This window comes from Sinocyclocheilus rhinocerous, unplaced genomic scaffold (genome assembly GCF_001515625.1).
Source record: "Sinocyclocheilus rhinocerous isolate Xijiao unplaced genomic scaffold, SAMN03320098_v1.1 scaffold650, whole genome shotgun sequence".
NCBI lineage: Eukaryota > Metazoa > Chordata > Actinopteri > Cypriniformes > Cyprinidae > Sinocyclocheilus > Sinocyclocheilus rhinocerous.
Genome location: NW_015638019.1, coordinates 877,616 through 900,372, shown reverse-complemented (window position 1 = coordinate 900,372; position 22,757 = coordinate 877,616). Strand labels below are relative to the sequence as shown.

Below are 22,757 nucleotides of genomic sequence, written 5' to 3'. Positions count from 1 at the left end.
GAAGACAGTCAGTTCCCCTCAGAAACACATTCATATAAACCCCCAAATCAATATTGAGGATTTTCTTCCAATAGTTCGTGCATCATGAACTGTGAGTGATCTGCCTGCTACAGTATTTTTCTCTGTGCGTCCATCTTCAACGTCTCTGGCCTGTTAATGGGCGTTTACAGACTTCATATTTTCACATAAATTACATTTTGGAAAACGATTGCATTGCAACGCAGTTTGTGCAAGTCCAGAACAGAGACGAGTTGCTTGCAATAAGACAAAAAACGGCCGGTTGCCGATCGCGTAATTTCCAGGGGAAGCTCCTTAGTTAGGCCATCCAACACAGTACACACCAACAGGAGGAGGGTCGTGTTACTCTCTACACTGCACTCAACCTGAGGGATTCCTACACTTTCAGTCTCTGAGGAGAGATGAAAAACAGCGCATACCACAGGAACGGTTTAACGGAAAATATTAGCGGTTTTGAAACAGTGACATTTTCAAATCGCGGTATACCTTGAAATCATTGATTGGCCCATACCTAATATGTATATATATATATATAGTGCTGTCAAACGATTAATCGCGATTAATCGCATCCAAAATAAAAGTTTTTGTTTAGATAATATATGTGTATGTACTGTGTATATTTATTATGTATATATAAATACACACACATGCATGCATATATTTATGAAAAATATGTTAAGTTTATACATTTAAAATATTTATAAATAATATCAATTATATGAATATAAATATATACACGGAAATATTTTTTGTGTTTCCCAAAATCATCGTAAGCCTAAGTACATCGTAGACCCATCGCCACCTATGGAGCTATGATCAACTCAGGCTTACAATGCTTTTGGGAAACGCAGCCATGGTTGACAGCTGTTAATGCACAATTACCATTTTAGATCGACAAACTGTACTGTATATGATTTCTATTCAAACTGAAAGCATAAATCTAGGCTAACGTTTTCAAAGCACAATGCAAAACTGTGACATTTCATTCACTGACGCTCTACAGTCGGCAGCGCTAAACCCGGAAGCACATATACTTACTTGCCGGCACCCCGCCAAAATAAAAGCTTGCTGATTTTAAGTATGAAAATGAAAAATTTCAATAATTCAAATTAAAAATAATAATTAAGGTTCAAATTAAAATGATAATAATAATAAAAATAAAAATATTAGCATTTTATTTTTAAGTTTACTGTAAAATAATTGTATTTGTATTTAATACTCCCTTTTTATTTAAAAATAAAAAAGTATTATCACACTTTATTATTTAGTTTATTATTTTATTTAAAAAAAACTAAATAAAGTGCAATAATATTACCACTATTATTAATTTATTTTGTATAGTTATATTTGATGGGTCACACCATGTGCCGCCCATTCCTATATTTTGCCTGGGACCCCCAATTCACTAAATCCGCCCCTGGCCGCCATGTGAGGACCAAACCAAATCTCCAGGTTCTCATATGAGAACCAGGCTGAAAAACGTATGTGCACCCCTGTATATACAGTATGTATGTATGTATATATATGTATATATATATATATATGTAATATATTTTTAAAAATCCTTAAAAATATCAATGCATTTTTAGTGAGCTTTTCAATGTATTATTTTATTTTGCTATAATTTATTTAATTATTTTTGACAGAAAAACGATATATAAAATTACAAAAGAATCAGTGCTGTTCTTTTGAAGTTTCTTTTCATTTAGGAATCCTAAAAAAAAAGTATCACAAAAATATTAATTATATTTAATTATAATTAGAAACGTTACTTGATTTCTGTAGTAATGTCTGCTACAAATTCAGCTTTGCCCTCACAGGATTAAATTACATTAATTAATGTCTAAAATTATAGATTTCTTTGGCACCGATAGGCAGTGCGCCGACATTTAACGTCATTGCATTATGGCCGTCCCGAGTTCAAATCTCCCCCTTTTGTGTGTGTGTGTATATGTATAAATATATATGTGTGTGTGTGTACACTCACACAATGAATGTCACCTTACTTAAATGCCACTGCAACATACGTATATTTTATCATTTGTCTTAGTTACTTTTTATACATTTGACTGATGTCAGTTCTGTGCTGCTGCCTCAGGAGCTTCTTTCTATAGGATGTGTCCCTGTACACATTATGGTTGCACTGCTCTTCTCTGCGTTGTATAAACTCGTAGCACGTCACGTACACCAACAACTGAGGGAATTATTTATCAGTTGCCACAGACTCAGGAGTCGAAACACAATGGCAGAGTTGAAATGCATTCATTAATTAACATTGCTGATGAGGTTTCCTCACATCTGAATACCGTTAATTTGAAAATGGGTCACAGATCGTTTACAGAGACAGAACTAACAAATAAACAAGAGTACGACAAATAGGATAAATAAGTAAATAATACATTTAATGAAATACATTCAAATCACTCCGTTTCTAGCAATATTTGATAGGTCTGCGTGATAGATCACTGGTCCACTACCTCACATGCTCTTGACATGAGCTATCTGTGATCGTAATACTCCTCCGAGGAAAACTGTAGAGAACATGTTGTCTCATCCATCAGCTTCCATCCTCCATGTTAGACTCGCATCCCTGTGGAATGGGATGTCCTCTGATACGCCAGCTGGTAAAGTAAAGAGCTGTTCTGACTGCCAGAGAGTCGGAAATGCTTTTGATGTTATGAACAGACATTAAACGCCAGCCATTTTTGTTTTGTATATAGATAAATTCATCTTTAGCTCACCTCGGTATGCTTGTGAAAAGCAGTTAAATCGTGCTGATTGTGATTGATTTATGAAACAGGGAGACAATGAAGCCTTGCTCTTGGTTGAACTTAAGGTGCTGTAGCTCTTGGTGATTCATTCATTAACCTGTAGACCGACAATTAGTGAGGGATGATCACTGGCATTTACCTTGTTAGTCTATTTATCACGTCCAATCTTACACAGTGTAGGTCAGTGGATCTCAACTGGCTTTTCCTCAGAAGTAGTTTTTTCATTGGTCACCATCTGACCCAACACAGAATCAAAATTGTTTATTGCACAAATGTTAAAAAAAATAAATCTAATAGAATTGCATAGTTTTGCGCATGATTTCGATAAATTAAGGTATGTTTTGGAACGTGCAGAATTATAAACATGACATAGATTGAATAGGAAAATTTAAGTTTTAAATGATAAAAATAATAATAATAAAACATAATATTAATTTATTAAATTTTTTAAATAAAATATTTCATTTTCATATTCATGTTGCCTTTTTACATTAAGATTACCTTTGATGTCATCAAACCCTCACCTAAAGTTAATCTTTAAAAAAAAAAAAAAAAACTCAAACTCAAAATTAATGTTAGTTTTTTATACTGTACATTATAATATCGTGGCATCTAAATTTACATTTAACTTTTAAAATGATTGACTTTAGTTTTAGTTTAGTCTTTTATTTTTAATTTAGTTAGATATGAGTGATTAATGGTTATTATCCGTTGAATGAAGATAATTATCTTCTCATCAGTATCAGCCTTAATTTTAATAGTGATGCTTCCCTATACTTTTTTTTATAGGTATAATAGTTTTATTGTTTGCATTTTTAAAATTGTAATATTATTTATTGCATTTTTTATTTGTATTTAGCATTGATTTTCTTAGCTGCCTGCAGCTCTGTTAGAATAGACCTGAAACCAGTTTGTGAGAACCTAGTTTAGATGTAAATCCTGGTTTTAGACAGAGGCATCTAATGCGTCAAATAGACAGTAATACTAGTGCCTTTCTTAATGCAAGTGTAACATTTTAAATGCTTACAAATTCTTTCAAGAGGCACAAACATGACAAAATGTGTCATTTTGTCAAATTTTGGAAGCATTGGAACAGTGCAGACTCGCCATTTGTTTCCCTTCTCAGCCTCCAGCCTTCATTTCAAAACCAATCCACAAACAATCAATCAGTGTCAAAACATGAAAGTGCAGACTCGTGTAAGCTGTGGTCTGTTGCCACGTGTAGGCGTTTGGTGTCTCTTGTCTGCGCTAAGGCGCTATCATTTCCACAGATTAGCAGCAGGCCTGAGGTCATTGACCTGTGTTAACAAACACTCCAATGCTTTGAACTCATGAACAAGGATTCATACTAAGAGGATTCTGAATGGATTCTCTTCTTGGTTCATTCACAGGCTTTACTGGCATTAAAAGGACGACTGTGCGTAGGCAGTACAAGGGACCTTTTAACATTTTATTTTGTCATTATTTTGCTTTGCAAAGGTCATGTTTCATATTTTCAAGTGTTATGAGTGTGTGTGAGGTACATCGAGGACCTCTAGGTGTGTGTTTGTTACCGTACGCGAGTAGTTATTTATGCCGAGGTTGATTTATTCAGGCGTTTAGAGCAGGGTGCACAGGAAGCCCATTCATCATTAGTGCATTTGTTTTAATGCGCCCCTCCTCTCGGGGGCATTTGGTCAGTTTTTTCCAGGCTCCTGATCGTTCAGATCAGGTGGCACAGACAGATGCGTCGTCCTCCACCTGCTGTCCCTGCCCCTAACCTCTCATCTGTAATGCGCTCTTCTCCGGCGGCCATGTTGTGTAGTGTTTTATCACAGATCGCTTGTGTTTTTCCCCCGTGTGAGTTTATGAAGCAGAAAAAAGCGGGTGGGGGGGGATTCACTCCTGTGGCCCGTTAATGGCTGGAAAGTCTCTTGTGCCTGCCTGTGATTGGCATTTCTGAAGCATCATCAATAAGCTTTTATTGCATCCGCATACCATTATCTTCCTCCTGGCAAGGGCTCAAATGAAATCGAAACTGAATTAAAAGAGGGTTATCGTGAACACTTCACAGTTTGGCGCTCGGGTTTATATCACAGGGTTTTGGCCTTGTGGAGGAGAGAGGGAAAGAATTGTGCCCCCACATTTTGAGAGGGCAGAAAATGCACTGCTATTTGATTCCATTCGGATTGAATAGTAAAATGACACCGGGAAGCGTGAATGATTACATAGCCACTATAGCACAAGATAAATATAGGCTAAAGATATGTACTTTTCATTTCGAGACTCCAAACGTGTGAATGTCAAAGTTTCTTTGACAAAGGCTTCACAAAAATGACACATTTGAGATGTATTCTCCATACAAATGTATTCCAAATGAGCGTGACGACTGAAGTGACAATTTATTTATTTAAAATGTAGAATGATGTATTTTTATTTATGCTGCAATATCATGAGTTTTAATCACTGCACGTATGCCAGAGGAGACTGATATTTATTTGTTTCTGTCAAAAATGCACCAGAAATAGGCAAAGACATGAAGTTTTTTGCATAAATAACCCATCATTATCAGTTACCTCTCAAACTAAGCTTTTAGTGTCACTTTAGTGTCATTGAACCTGCTTGTGGTTAATGCAGTAGTCAAAGAGGATTTCACATTTAGTCAAAAAAACACACATTTAGTCAAGTGGAGAATGGAGTTCATCAATACATAGACGAGTACAAGTAGATAGAATGTGGATTTTTATTTATTTTATTTTATTTTTTTATTTTTTTTTACATACAAATGTATGGAGGACCAAACCTGCAGAAATGACTAAATAAATTCATAAATAAATATATAGATAAATAAATAAATATAAAAACTAACCTAATGCATAAAAATAAATGTAAAAATAAAGTAAAATAAAAAATGTAAAAAATTAAGAAAATAACAAATGAAAAGAGAAAATCATAAAGTAAATAATAAATAAAGATAATAATAAATAAAGAAAAAAGGTAATAATAAATTCAGGATTAAAATTTTGTTTACAAATTAATTATATTTATTTAAATTTCTGCAGGTTTGGTCCTTTATACAAATGCACATATTACATGTAAAAATTAATTAATTAAAGGGGTCATATGATGCTTTTTTAAAGATCATTATTTTGTGTATTTGGTGTAACAGAATATGTTGACATGCTTTAATGTTAAAAAAACACATTATTTTTCAAATACTGTACATTATTGTAGGTCCTCTATGCCCCGCCTCTCTCAAACGCTTCGTTTTCTACAAAGCCCCCTCCTTTGACAAGCGCAGTCCGCTCTGATTGGCCAGCTGACCCAGTGCACTGGCACAGACACAGTGATGAAGCTGGTATGTGTGTGTGATGTCACCCCCTCTCTCTCTCTCTCTCTCTCTCGCGCTCTCTCTCTCGCTCTCTCGCGCTCTCTCTCGCTCTCTCTCTCTCTCTCGCGCTCTCTCTCCCTTTCTCTCTCTCTCTCGTGCTCTCTCTCGCTCTCTCTCTTTTGCAACTTCAGGGATCTTATCTATGCACAATCAGCTTGTAACACTCCAAAGAGAAAGGAAAACTTGAAATCGCATCATATGACCCCTTTAAAATAATACTAACAAATTATATTTAGTAGCAGCTCCGATCAGAGTCGTCACTATAGGTTACTGGACGTCTTGTACACTTTATTGATTCAGGTCCTCTTGGTTGAAATTGCAATAATATTGGAACAGAGTTTAACACTATTAATATGATTTCAACCCTCTGTCCAACACTTCTAGCTTTAGTTGGAATACACAGTAACATAAACGTGGTATAAAGTGTGATTTTGTTTTGTAAACTCACTGGAAATCTTCTCTTTTCACATAAAGGTTGTGTACAAGAACAACGATGTAAGGCTCGAGCTGTCTCGACTGGCCAAGCTAGGCGACCCCAAAATGAAGGTGAGCGGCGTGGTGGCCTTCAAATGCGAGAACGTGGCTACCCTAGATCCTGTCACCTTCGAGACGCCAGAGTCATTCATTACCCTTGACAAGTGGTCCGCCAAAAAAGCCGGTTCCATCTCCTTCGACTTCCGCACCACTGAGCCCAACGGCCTTCTCCTCTTCAGCCACGGAAAACCCAAACCGCAGCAGCAGAAAGACCCCAAGAGCCCCAAAACCTTGAAGGTGGATTTCTTCGCCATTGAGATGCTGGACGGCCACCTGTACCTTCTGCTCGACATGGGCTCGGGCACCACCAAAACCCGTGCCGTCAACAAAAAAGTAAACGACGGGGAATGGTACCACGTGGACTTCCAGAGAGATGGAAGATCAGGTAGAATTTGGCTCTGTTCTGCTAATGTATTTTTGATGTATTCAGTGTATGGTTAGATGCTAGCTGGTATTCAAGGTCTACGAAAATATTGACATAGCCGAGACAGCAGTGTTCTCTCACGCTCGCGTGAACACAGTCATAACCGTGCCTTCCGGAGCGCACTGTCAGGCAGGCATTTGAATATGAACAGGACCCGCAGTCCTTCCTGTCTTCCTCCTCCTTTCTTGCTCTGTCTTCTCTGGCGGAGTTGCCATGGAAACCAGATTTGGTTTCCCAAAGGAGTGAGCGAGTTTGTGCACAGCTCTGCCAAGTAAAGACGTTCATCCCTAACTCTCCCGCTATTCCCCTTTTCCTCGCACGTCGATGCCGTTTGCCTGGAGTCAAAGGAACAGCGTTTTTCTGTGAAAAGGTGGGAAAAGGCTCTATTGATCCGTGGTTATTGCGAATCTCTCATCTTCTCTTTCCGGATATAGAAACGCCAGTCACCTGCATTAGTTCTGACATACACTGTGAGATTAAATTGTGAAAGTTATAAGAAGAAAATTAAATAGCTTTTGGAGCAATTATGAAATCAGATTTCTAAAGCAAGAGTGGTATTTTTGTTTCATGCCAATACAGTATTCAATTGGGATTGGAAACGGTTTCGTTAGGAGCGCAGTTTTTTTTTCCCCCACGGTTTTAAATTGCATTTTTCATCAAATCACCGTTTTTATCCACAGGGCTCGGTTTGATCTTATTCTCCAGGCTTTATTGCTGCACAATCCACTGGCTGTCATTGTGAGTTCAGGCACAGTTTGAAAGCGAGAATAAACCTTTTCTCTTAGTAGCATTTCATGGGAATCTGAAACACCATTGACAGATGGGACCTTGCATTTCAAGCCCGCAGAATGAGCTGTGTCACTCTCCCGCCTGCGTGAATTGCCTGCCTACGCAAGCCGTTTGATCATATATGGGCAGCCGTCCTAGTGCAGGGTGCGCGTGTGTGTGGGCATGCTGGTGTTTTTTGCATGCGTGTATGCAAACATGAACGGTTGTGCGTCTGCATATGCATCTATTAATGAGAATGTACATATGTAGACATATAGATATACGTCAGGGGCGTTTTTGTGCCTCCACAAAAAAGTAGGATCAGAGAATACAGAAATTTTCTGAAATATGAGGTTGGGTAGTGTATAAACCACTTATTTTTCTAAAGGGACAGGCAGCCAGGCCACAAATTGGCCTGAATGAATGGGTCAGACTGGTGGAAATGGACAGGCTAAGTAGAAAGTAAACACACCCACTCAGATATCACCACTTTCGGTCATTTCTGAATTGTAATGAACTGGAAGTGATCTATGAGTGAGGCTTTAGTGACCATTTAGCTCAGTTAAATGAAAGCTGCATTTCCGTGCCTGCGACCGACATGAGACCTGCGGTGTTTACAGAGGATTTGTTGACTAATGGTCCAAAAAGAATGTGACTATTAATAATAATAGCCAAACATCAGTTACCAGTAACAAGCCACATGAATTATGCTTTTAATACTATACTACTGCAGTGATTACTTTTGAAGCAATGATTAAAAAAAAAAAGTTTAAAATGTTTAAACTTTATGAGATTTGAATGTGATTTGGCTTAAAAAAAAATAGTGCAAAATCACTATCTCTATCTGTATCTTTTGCATCGACAAGTAATCAGTTCTGTATCTGCATTCATATAGAATCAGTGTGTCAAAACTAAATGAAGAGACCATTTTTAACTCTGTTCATTTATGCACTACAATTTAAAAGTTTGTAGTTTATAACTTAAGTATTAGTGCTGCCAAACGATTAATCGCGATTGATCGCATCCAAAATAAAAGTTTTTGTTTACATAATATATGTGTGTGTATTGTGTATATTTATTATGTATATATAAATACATATACATACAGCATATATTTTGAAACTATTTACATGAATTCACATGTATATGTTTATATTCATATAATTTATATCATATATAAATATATTTAATATATAAACGTTACATATATTTCTTAAATATATACATGCATGTTTGTGTATTTATATATACATAATAAATATACACAGTGCACACACATATATTATGTAAACAAAAACTTTTATTTTGGATGCGATTAATCGCGATTAATCGTTTGACAGCACTATTAAGTGATTGATTTAAAATATTGATTTTTATTAATGTTTTGAAAGAAATCCCATATGAAGACTTGATCAAAACTAAAATGCAGTAAATACAGTAAAAATGTGAAAAATTGTTACAATTTCATGTCACATAAACTTTTGAATGATGGTGTAGTTTCCATATAGCAAATTTTTATTGTATACTAAAAGATTTACTCTTTTTTTATTGCAGCCTTAATGAATTAAAACTGAAAAAAAAATGGAAAAATAGAAAAAGTTATATCTCACTCTGAAGGTTTAAACATTAGTATAGATATAGCTGTGACGAGTGGGGGCGGGGCCGAGAGCCGTGGGAACGGAGCGAGGCCGGTGGAGTAATTGATAATGAGCGACACCTGCACCACTCACCGGTCTCGAGTCTCACGGAGGAGCTCCGGAAGGATAAAAGGGAGGAGTGACGACAGTGTTAGACGAGAGAAGTCCAGGCCTGGTCCTCTCTCGTCTTTCACTGTCGTAACTCCACCTTTTATCCTTCCGGAGCTCCTCCGTGAGACTCGAGACCGGTGAGTGGTGCAGGTGTCGCTCATTATCAATTACTCCACCGGCCTCGCTCCGTTCCCACGGCTCTCGGCCCCGCCCCCACTCGTCACAATAGCAAACAGTTCAAATTATCTTAGAACTTATCTTAGACCAGTGCAGTACATTTTTTTCTCTGTTAGAATTCGGCATTCATTTTTTAGCTATTTTTGAGCCTTTCTGAATAAGATATGTGGCTTCAAGCACATCCCTAAGAAATAGTATGTTTATATAATACATGCAAAAAATATAATAGCATTGATTGTTAGTTGATAGTGTAAGATAAAGTGCATTCCATAGACATGTCAAGCCTAAACCATGTAAACATCAAATGAACTGGAACATGAATTTACATTGGAACGAAAAACAAAAACAAATGGGACTTTGCCTCCTTTTTCAAAAATCCACTCTACTCCACTGGTGTGTGTATATTTGTGCGTGTGTACATAAAGTAAAACCAGCCCAGCATTAGGCCGTGCTGTGTAATCACTGAGCAGAGTGAATGGAAGTCGAGATGATGGAGAATGCTCATTACTGATGACCCAGGGGGAGATGTTTGGCTGCTGTTTAGGGGTACAGTCGCCAAGTGCGCGACACAGGACAAGATAATGTGTGTGTGTGTGCATGTGTGTGTGTGTGTGACAGTGTGAGTGCGAGAGGAGGAGAAAGTGCCGCTATGCCTCATCAAATCCACACAGACTTATTACAGGCTTAGAGGAAAATGAAATTCTTATTTACTAACACTGTTAGCATGTTACAAGTGGCATCTCTGCAGTGATGTATCAAGCGGAATAGAACGGAAAGCACTATTTCAGCGTATTTGTCGAAATGCTTGGCAGGGAACAAGTTGCACGGAGCATAATTATAATTTACTGTGCCACCATGTCTGGCCGTTTAGTGTTTCTCCTGGTTCTTTGGGTCTGCCTGTGAATAATGAGTCAGATACAGGAGGCCGTAATCAGTCTATGGAATCACATTTAATCTCAAAGTGAATTTTTCTCCCTCTCGAGGTATGTGACGCAGATCTGAGCTCAGGCCCAGAGCTCTACATCACAAACTGGAAAGCATAGCAGAACGATACTGCAGCTATTCATTCAAATCCGACAATAGCCATTAATGATGAAAATAAATCACAGATTTGAGAACAAATACATCCTTTACTGGAGCTTGGCGCTAATATAAATGCACATACTCACTAACGGTCCTGCTGTTTTTTCACAGACTATTTATAATGAAAATCCATAAATTTTTGGCCAATGTTTGTTTAGATTTTAGAGGCATTTAAAATCCAAGTTGGCGTTTGCAGACTGACTTAAAGTCACAGGTCACCAAAAAATGAAAAGTCTGCCATAATTAACTCGCTGTTTCAAACCTGAATGACTTTCTTTGATGTGTGTAACATAAAAGAAGATATTTTGAAGAACTGTTTTTGTCCATATAATTAAAGGCAGTGGGGTTCAAAACAAACAGCTCCGTATTGTGTATGTGGTCCCGGTATTCCCTATGTTATAAGGACCAAATATCCCCACAAGGTCAAAATTTACTGGTATTACTATCCTTGTGGGAATATTTGGTCCCCATAATGTAGGGAATACCAAGACCACACACACACACATATGAAGTACAGTATGTAGCTGTTTGTTTTGAATCCCACTGCATCAGATTATATACAGGGATAGTAATACTAGTAAATTTTGACCTTGTGGGGACATTTTTTGGTTACCATAAGGAAACAAGCTTATAAACCATGCAGAATGATCTTTTTGGAAAATCTAAAATAAAATAAAGTTTTATGTGATGGGTAGGGTTAGGGTAAGTGAATAGAATGTACTGTTTGTAAAGCCTATATGTAAGCCTATGGCATGTCCCAATAAAACATGGAATGTCTGTGTGTGTGTGTGTGTGTGTGTGTGTGTGTGTGTGTGTTACCCAGAAAACAAAGAAAGTCATACAGGTTTGGATGACACAAGAGTGAGTAAATGACAGAATTTTCTGCCCTTCTGTAAAATAAAATATATGAAGAGTTCAGACACAAAAGCCTCTAAGTGCCATTCGAAATTTTCTTCTAAAATGAGCATTTTTATCAGGCTCCTATGTTTATGTTCAGTTATTTCACTTGAATGGAAATGAAAAGAACCTATTCATTGCCATTAAAGTGAAATTACTGAACTTACACATAGCAGCCTGAGAAAAATGCTCATTTTAGAAGAAAATTTCAAATAGCACTTAGAGGCTTTTGCATCTGAACTCTTCATATACTGTAACTGTACACTCATTTAAGTTTATTTTTACCAATATTTCAGCAACAAACCTTTGGTACAATTTCCTCAAAAGAGAAAAAAGGAAAAAAGTACTGTAAGTAAAGTCGATAATGGATAAGTAAAGTCAATAATTACTCCGAGGTGAAAAATGGCAACATCACAATCAGTGTTCAATAATTAGTTAACAGGCCTGTCTTAATTACTGAAACAATTAAGGTCACTGACTGATCTTCAACAAACAATGAAGTATACAGTAAATAAGTCCTAAAAGACCACCACTGCATGAAAAAAGATCCCATAAACCAGCCACATAGACATACCAAACACATCTCAGTTATGAAAACTGCTTGTTGTCCAAACATTGGTAAAAATAAGTCTGCAAGTCTGCAGTTATATATTTTTCTTTACTAAACCTTGCACTTCCATGAGATGTGCGTTTGCTTTAGTGCTTCGTTAAATGAGCTGTCCCTTTAACATGTTGCATGCCTCGCAGTACCACCTCCAGCTGACCCCTCGGTTACATTCACACTAATTTGCCTTTATAACAGAAGCTGCATTTTTGTCACTAAAGGAACACGGTTTTGGCACCGAAAAGGCGGCATCTTTAATTCTAAGCCGCCTTTTATTGAGTTTGGACTCAGTGTTGGATACTAATAAACAGGATTCAGCAGTGGCCAGCGCTTAATCCCTGCCTGTTCTCTCCTATCTTGCCAGTAATGGCTTTTCTTTTGTAACTGCCTTCAAGGCTTGAATAATGGCAGTGCACAGTGGTGGAAAATGAGAAGGAAAATTCTGAATTGCCGGCTGCGTATAAATGCCTGTTTGTTGGAGTCACCAGGAAAACAATGAGGGTGATTATGGAACTCGTGAAAGTGTTTTAACTGAATGAAAGACTCGCCTCACCTGAGAGTACTGTCTTTTTGCTCTTTATATTAATCACTGTTGTAAAAGCGGTATTTTAGACATAAACCATAAAAGAAGAGGGCAGGCTGAAACATGTTTTGAAAGGATACACAAATAATTTGTGAGAACTGAATCAGTCACAACCAATAAATTAGATATGAATAGAGCTAAGCGTTTATACTTATATATGCCCTTTTGATAGTGATGACTATCCAGTGAATCTGGTACATATTGTCTAATGTTGCTATGGAGACTGCTTTTAGAATCTTTGTCTTTGTGTAAGGGTTTGCACTGTGAGTTCAGATGAGAATCAGATGATAATATGAAAGCATGTGCACATATATGAATGTTAATCGCTCTATAATGTTTTTGTGACTGTGAGGCCCCATTTCCAACAATATGTAACATTTAAATTATTACTATACACATCCAGTATTAGTATACACCCAATATAGTACTGTACAGAGAACTTTATTATACAGATTCCCACAACAAAAAGATGTTTGTGATGAAATACAACTTTTATATTATATTATATTATATTATATTATATTATATTATATTATATTATATTATATTATATTATATTATATTATATTATATTATATTATATTATATTATATTATATTATATTATATTATATTATATTATATTATATTATATTATATTATATTATACCAAGTGGAAGTAATAAACAATTATTTTGAATATTATTTAAATAAGTCTGTGCATTCCAACGTTTTGAATACATTAAATAAGTGCATACCTTAACCAGAAATTATGCTAAAGATTTCTCAATGTGCCGAAGGCCCAAGTTTTGTCCTGGGCTTCCTATTTTTTCTAGCTCCAGTCTTGTTCATAACTCATATTTTTGCTATTGACATCTACATCAAGCTGATTTGATCATCCGCAGAGCCATTTTATACTCGACACATACCTACAAATGCAAAACTGACAAATCAATGCTATAGGCGTTGTTCTGACAAATGGTGACAAAGTGTTGCTCTGAAATCATCTTTCACACTTCCAGGCTTAAACATGAATATACAGTAGCTACATAATTTCAAATTTACTTTAAGGAGACTGAAACTGAGAGATTTCCGTCTGCATTGTGTGCTTTGAAAGCAAAGGGGGGTTTATTTGCAGAGGAAAGTATGAAGGATAATTTCAATACCCTTAAAGAGCCTCATTTGCATAGTCCGCAATTTGCATATATAATTTCTCATTAAAACTGAATCAAACTTTTTAGAAGTTGCTGAAATGGCGTCTAAACATCAAGTTAACAAAATTACATTTGCTTCTCGTGGTTTTGTGACAGGCACCATTTCCGTCAACTCGATCCGTACTCCCTACAACGCTCCCGGTGAGAGTGAGATCCTGGACTTGGAAGACATACTCTATCTGGGCGGCCTGCCAGAGGACCGTGCTGGTCTGATCTTCCCTACGGAGGTCTGGACTGCGCTCCTAAACTACGGCTATGTGGGCTGCGTGCGAGATCTGTTCATGGACGGCCAGAGCAAGGACATCCGGCGGACAGCAGAAGCCCAGAGAGCAGTCGGGGTGAAGCCGTCCTGCTCTAAGGAACCTCCCAAACAGTGTCTAAGCAACCCCTGCCTGAACAGCGGCACCTGCAGAGAGGGCTGGAACCGATATGTGTGTGACTGCTCAGGGACGGGCTATCTGGGACGCTCCTGTGAGAGAGGTGAATACCTATATTTTGCATGTTGAGTCAAGATTTGGTGTACTTTTGATGTAAGTAGGGTGACCAGATTTCTCATGGTTCAATACAGGACACGGGGGGGTGGGGGTGATATATGACCACGATATGAGAAATAATATTTCATAATATCTAAATTATATATATATATATATATATATATATACACACACACACACACATAGTTATTTTTTATATAAACATAAAGAAGCAAATTTCAAACCATAAGACAAATACAATAGATACAAATTAATCTAAAAAACTTGTTTTTCTAATACAGTAGGTTTAACATGTATACATTTATTTTACATCTTTTGTTGTTTGATTAACATTAATGAGACCGACAGGCAGGCTATTTAATGCTGTCCCTTTAAGACCGATTGAATGTAATATACTGACACATATCCGGTTTTCACCCACCTGTTTACGTTCACTTAAGCTATAACCGACTGTATTTACATGAGATACTCCACACAGTGGACATTTTTACAGCTATGTGTGTATTTGACAATTATGGCGCAAGGAGAATTGATATCGCGTGGCCGAGAGAGTGTTTCTGTTGTGTCATTCAGCGTGATTCCGCCTGTCCTGTCTTCACTTACTGCGGTTAATCGATAACAAATTGTGATTGGATGGTAATTTTGTTCTACGACAAGCTTAGTTACCATTGATTAGTCTGTTTGTCGCGTGATAATTCTAAAAATGCGCATAAAAAACTTGCGCTCAACTAAGTCGGATAAATGTCTTATCACATGAGAAAACATGCACATAAACTACAATGGCAACACTTTTCCCGAATAAATTCCTTAATGCGCATCAAAAAAGACATGTGACTTTGCAATGGGACTGCATGAAACTGGACCAACCAATAGACCGATCTCATTGCACAGCATCTGAAATGCTAGTTTTGTCATTCTAAAATGCTTGTGCAAAGTTATAATTAACTCTCAGAACTGCGTTCCCAAACAGCAGGCTCTGAAAATAAGATAACATGACCGTGTTTCATCTGTGTGCTCTGAAGCTCGTAATTCAATGTATACATGTATTGTAAAATTATTATATACAGTGACTTCTCCTACTGAAGCAAATTAAATTTTTCTTTGTGATATTTAGTGCAACTTAATATTCGTAACTTTGGATATAAACATAGCTATTGGTGTAAAATACAGCTTCACATACTAGTGGCCCCCAATAGTATTCAAACACATAAAATGTATGAATTTCATTGTATTACATAAAAATAAATTAAATGAAAAAAAATTAATAGGTGTGATCTGAAAACAAATTATTTAGATTTTTTTAACCAATTGCATGAGAGTGGTTTTGTTTTTAGTTAATTGTTTATTTTTTAAAACCTAAAAAAATGAAATCTCCACTTCAGTAGCACTTACTGTATGTACAGTAAACTTTCTACTTTCTAGGTTTTAACAGAGGGTTTTGTTCATATATCATTCGCCTGATATAATTGTAACACTTTATTCCTTAAAAAAACATGGTGAGAAGTTTTTTCTACTAGCTGTATTTTCTGATTTATGGAGTGATAAAAAGAGGTCTACTCTGTAAAAACATTTAATATGTCAACAAAATGAGAGGGAAAAATGAACATATCTTTATCCAGTGTTCAGAATTCTGTTCTGGAAATGTTTGCAAATCAGTGCATATTTAATTAGACAATGCCTCATTTGCATAGTTAAACATAACATTTCAGGAAACTTGTCATACAAGACAAATGTCTTAATGTACTGTGATTAATTTACTGCTGATATCTGTTAGTTTAAATGTTTATCCGATTCAACTTAAATGCTTTGTTTAAGAAGTGCACCGTATTTCTCAGTGTTTCCCCTCGGTTTACGGCTTTGGGGAAACACTTTTCCCCCAAACCTCCTTTTTTAACCTCCTTTTTAATGGTTAAATTAAATTTTATTAATCAAAAAGCATGTCTAATTAATTAAAATCATGAAACTTAATTTAACATCAATTTATTAAAAATACGGGCCGCCCCCCTAAAATAATAATAGGGGAAACAGTGTTTCTATCAAATAAATGCCACTTGGTTTAATTTTTTATTCATATTGTACGTTTTGAAGTGTGGCTTAAATAGCCAAATACTTTTTAGGGATAAACACCACGCATGTTCTCATTAGCTACGATTTTGTTGCTTAGTGCATTCTTTTCAGTCTTTCACTAAGGACTGAAGTAATAAGATGAGGTGTTAGAAGAATCACTGCTTCTATGGACGATCTGTACGCTCATTCTTTCTCTCATGACGTGTAAAGACGTGGCACTCATTCAGAGATATTTTGTTCATTATGTTGCGTAGGGGAGGACGACATTCACCGCTTTGTCACCTCGGCCTTAGCATAGAAAAATATCTCTCTTTGTCAGCTCATCCTTGACAGTGATGAAGAAAGTGCAGCTGAGCTGACGTTACTGTTACCGTGGTAATTGTGTTTCTCTTCAGTCCATGTCATCTTCAGAGAGCCACTCAAGCATGGATTCTGTTTTTGCCTTTTGTCTCCCTCCCTAGCAGAATTTTAATTCTGTTGTTTTTCCACATGAACAAAGCAGCCAGCGTTCACCCGGGAGTCTGGGAGAGCTCTAAGTCCAGCTATGCATTTTTACCCCTCATAGGCGCCTCCGTATATTCATTCTGGAAGTGCTTGAAGCTATAGTGGCTAATTCTTTAATGGAAGTGCATCTCTCCTAAGCTTGTTGCTGTTGTCTGGACACTGATATCACCCTGCAGCAAAGTCGCTACTGTGGGAAAATACAATCAATTATATGCGCATTGTTGAAGCTCTGGAATTATGGAAATGATTTGGTCAATTAACCCATCAAAGATGGCTTGCTTTGTCATCGCCCGAGCAAAGTTCGCCGCAAACAGCCATCAGAAAGAGAATGGTGCAGTCTGGTGCCGTTTTATAGGGTGTTGCCGGCTTCCTTCAGATGCACGTTTATAAGATTCCAGTCACAGAAAACAGCTTTTTGTGCAACGGTAGAATGGAGAAATGAAATGAGATAGACGCACAGAGAAAGAGACAGAGAGACAAAAAGAGACAGGCGACGGTGTTAATCTTGTCAGCAAAATTAATAATGGAAATGGTTTTTTTTTATATATACATATTTGTCAGTGATAATGAAGATGAGAGAAGATGAGACAAAGATGCTTAATGACCATAATTAAACAGTTTTAATTAAAACATGCTTGAAATATGATGAGGGAAAGATAACTAAGATAATAATGCAGTAAATGATTTTAGAAGGAGATAAAAAGAACCGGGTGACATTATCTAATTATAGTATGTTGAAAGAACTGAAACTGAAAGAGCTGATAATGAAACAAATTGACAAACTTGAGTTCTAATCAGAATGTGCAAGTCGTTGTTGCCATAACATGTTACACTTAAGAAATATTCTGAAAAGTTTCAAGTGGAAAATGAATAACAGTCTTTAAAGCATGAAGAGCACAGTAACTGAAAATTAACAAATACCTTAGTGTACACATTTTTTATTTATTTACTTATTTTGTTTGTTTTTGTTTTTGTTGATCAATCTTTTCTATGATTTGATAGTAGTTATATTTATAGAAATAGTTATGGTTGTTTTTTTCAAAATGTACACAAATTTGTTTTAATGTTTGATCTACTAAAACTAATTATATTTCATTTTTAATTTATATAATTACATTACATAATTTCAAATGATTATATGATAATTATTTTATATACTGTATATTTCAGTCTAAAATGTAACTAAAATGTGAATGATTTGACATGACTGAAATGCAAACGTTTTTTGTTAAATGTGTGGTCTACAAAAACAAATGATTTTTTATATTATTAGATATTTATTTTTACTGCGATTTACTGTAGATTAGATATTTATGTACTGTATATTTCAATCAGAGTATACTGGACAAAATAAATGAATATGAAATGAAGAAGAACTGGGGGATTTTTGTTTGTTTGTGGTATACTAAAATGATTCCTTTATTTAAATTGTATTATAAAATTATTTCATTTCAAATGATTATGTGATAATTCTGTTATACTGTATATTTCAGTCAGAGTAAAATGTGCAAAATTAATGAATATGACATGACAAAACTGGCTAAATTGTAAACGATTTTTTGTTTAATGTGTGGTCTACTAAAACAAATTAAATATAATTTTTTATATTAATACATATTTATTTACTGTAGATTCAATATTTATATGAATACTGTATATTTCAGTCTGAGTAAATTGGACAAAATTAGTGAATATGACATGACAAAACTAGCTAAATTTACAGGATGAAAGAAAGAAAACTAAAACTGAAAATAAACACCACCGACAGATGTACACAGGGTGAGTTAGGGTGAGCAAAAGAAAAAAAAAATCATGCAAAAAAAAAAAAAAAAGTTCTTGGAGCATCTCATTACGTTCACAGTTGGCCCTGCCCAGCTGTGTGAGGTGAAATAAACTCAGTGCATAAATCCATAACTATCCAGCTGCTCTCAGTGCTTGACTTACTTGAACAAAGCATCAAAGGAAAACAAACACCCCAGAATAACATCTGCCCTAATTTCCTGTCATTTCTCCAAGGGTCCTAATGGGCTCTTACAGTGACTAAACTTAGCGCGTAACCTCTGCTCATCCCTCAGTACCTGATAGTTCTGCAAACAGAGTTTTACCCTACAGCGTTCATTTTGTTTAGAGAGGCGACAGGATGTGCTACAAGCGGGTTCAAACAGCCGAGCCGTAATAGACTTAACTTTTATTTCCCACAGCCACACCTGCTTGATTGCACGCTTGGCAGGTCGTTCATGTTGATTCCCAAGTCAGTATTTGTTTCATTGGCCCGGCCGCTGCACGCTTTTAGACTTCATGAGGTGTCGTGTTGCGTGCAGAAAAATTGTAACATGCATTTACGGTGAAGGTTCCATCGGCATGCGGGAACTCACAACGAGCAAACCTGAATAATGTATGATGCCTCTGAGCCAACTCATCCTGTTTATCATGATTGTTGAACATATATTTCCCTAATCCCTGTGGCAACCATAGCTCCTGTGCGCTGCAGTATTCTAGCAGGGAGGGCCTGCGGCTCCACCATGTGACTGCTGACTCTCCGGATGTCACCTAGCGAGCTAAACTCAAAGAACTTCGCAATTCGGGGAGAGCGTATTTAGATGTAGGCAGATTAGGCCATTTGCATGTTTGTGAATGCGAGGTGGAGGCGTGGCCTAGCAGTGATTAACAAATGCGCTCTGAAATGTTGAGATCCCATGCAGGTGATGCAAGTTTGAGTCTGGCTTGTGTCATTTCCTGAAACTGTTCTCCCTTGCTGGCAGCATTTCCAGTTCTATTACCCCTAGCAATTAAATGGCAAAAAGGCCAAAAAAAAATAAAAAAAAATAAAATAAGCTTATTTTTGGTGCTGTCAGTTTACAAACTATTGTGGAGCCTGCTATATGTGTCCAGAAAAAAAAGAAGATGAAAATCATGGTAAATATCAATTTACTGTGTTAAAATGATATTGAATTATGTAAAAAGTATGTGGGAAAAAAGTATGTGAAAATATTATGTAATTAAGGATGCATGAAATGCTATTTCAGGAAAATATCCTTAGAAAGTCAGACATTTATGTACAGACAGTAATGTCTTTGAATTATTTTTTTTTCTTCATCTATCAGCAAATATTGCTGTATGTGACACAACTAAAACCATAAAAATGGCATATTTTATTTCAGCTAGCTGCCAAGGTAACATTTCTTGTTTTCATTTAGTTTAAGTACTAAAATAACTAAAACTAAGTAATCTAAAACTAAAAACCATAACTTTATTAAAAAATAATAATAATTAAATGACAGACACACAACAATTTACTAAAACTTTAACTCAGATTATTCAAACTAGTTGCCAAAGCAACATTTTTCATTTACATTTAGTAGTTGAAATAGCTACTAAAAGAACAAAAACGATATAAACTAGAACTAAAACATAAACTTCATAAAAACTATATAGACATATTTAAAAAAACACAAAACACAAAAACGATATAAACTAGAACTAAAACATAAACTTCACAAAAACTATATAGACATATTTTAAAAAACACACAAAAAAAAATCCTATAACTGAAATAAAAACAGAAAATATTAAATCTAATTCAAAATATTAATTAAATAATCATTAAAAAAACTATACTAGCATATCAATGATACTAAAATAACATCGGTATGTGATTAATTTTGATTAGGCTGTTTTATGGATTGGCACATCATGTAATTTATTAGATTAAATTTTAATTTTACCAGGCCAGATTTATTAATTAATTAATTTATTTTGTTTTGTCTGCGTAAAAGTGCTTCATGTGAGATTATGTGGGAGCTAGATGGAAAGGGAGGCGTAACTGAGTGTCTCCATTTGCATGTGTTGGGCTGATCCTGTATATCAGAGGAGCTGGACGCCACAGAGCACTAAATGAAAGTAGCAACAGATGGAGGGGCAGATGGAGAGAGTGACCAGCCATGTACACTCCTTTCTACCTGCGGTCCTCCAGTTCCGTCTCTCTCATTACAGACCAGGAGAGCGGCAGTTTGAGGAGCTTTCATGACTGCTCGGTGCTTGTTGTGACAAGATTGGCCTCTAATTGAGAGATCTGTGTCATTCAAAAAGATCAAATGAAGTGTGTTTCTACAGCTATGGGCACTATAATATGAAGATTTTCCCATTTTTGTTATATGAAGCTTACATTAAATCCATTCCTTTAACAATTAGTTTTGTAACTTTTCAAAAGCCTTATATATAGATTTACACTCTACCCAGATCCAGACTTTCGAACAAAAATATGAAATAAACAAAACTATATATATAAACAAAGAGTGAAACTATATTGGTTATTGGTTATGTATATGAAAGGTAACATTAAAAGAATTTTTTTTTTTTTTGCTTTACTTTACTTTATTACTTTGTTTTAAATTTCTTATATCACACTCTGCCCAGATTCAGACCTTCAGTCTAAAATATGAAAAAAGGGGATCTAAACAAAGAGTGAAGAAAGACATTAACAATTGTAATGTTTATTGTGTGGTAATTGTTTATATTATTATTCTTACACAAATTTTGACTTTCCATTTGTGACTAGCATCATATATATTGCATGGGTCAAAATTATTGATTATTCTTTTATGCCAAAAATCATTAGGATATTAAGTAAAGATCATGTTCCATGAAGATATTTTGTAAATTTCCTACTGTAAATATATCAAAACTTAATTTTTGATTAGTAATATGCATTGCTAAGAACTTCATTTGGACAACTTTAAAGGCGATTTTCTCAATATTTTGATTTTTTTTGCACCCTCAGATTCCAGATTTTCAAATAGTTGTATATCAGCCAAATATTGTCCTATCCTAACAAACCATACATCAATGGAAAGCTTATTTATTCATATTATTATTTATGATGTATAAATAAACTCAATTTCGAAAAATTTACCCTTATGACCCTTATGGTTTTGTGGTCCAGGGTCACAAATATGAAAAATAAAACATAAAAAAGGTAAATAGGTCAATTGTGAACAACATTTTTATGCATATATATATATTTTAATTCTGTGTTTTGTGGATTTATAAAATGCTCGGCGTATAATTAAACATAAAAAAAAAAAAATTTCTATTAGAATGCTATTAAACACAATAAATGATTTGATATGCTGTGAAAGTGGCATTATGATGGAAATATTCATGACGTTTCAGAAAATGGACAACATTTCCGTAATATAGCTGTCCTACACTGTTGGGAATTGTTAGTAGATATATTAAAGGGGTCATATGATGCGATTTCATTTTTTCCTTTCTCTTTAGAGTGTTACAAGCTCTTGGTGCATAAAGAAGATCTGTAAAGTTGCAAAGACTAAAGTCTCAAATCCAAAGAGATATTCTTTATAAAAGTTAAGAGTCAGCCACACCTACCTAAAACGGCTCGTTCGAACACGCCCCCACATATCTACATCACTATGTGGGAAGATTTGCATAACACCGCCCAAATGTTCACGCAAAGAAAGAAAGCATAACTTTGATTCTCGCTGTAGTATTGTTGCTGCCGCC

At 35.7% G+C, this 22,757-nt stretch overlaps 1 protein-coding gene across 8 annotated transcripts in view; it reads left to right on the top strand.

Annotated features, from left to right (window-relative positions):
- Positions 1-22,757, top strand: part of nrxn1a (neurexin 1a) — a 200,157-nt gene that overhangs the window by 78,643 nt on the left and 98,757 nt on the right. For all 8 annotated transcript variants that reach the window (XM_016564497.1, XM_016564498.1, XM_016564501.1 and 5 more), the window contains 2 exons: positions 6,634-7,078; positions 14,266-14,649. In XM_016564497.1, the coding sequence (XP_016419983.1) occupies positions 6,634-7,078; positions 14,266-14,649 (829 nt within the window). The remainder of the gene's footprint in view (positions 1-6,633; positions 7,079-14,265; positions 14,650-22,757) is intronic.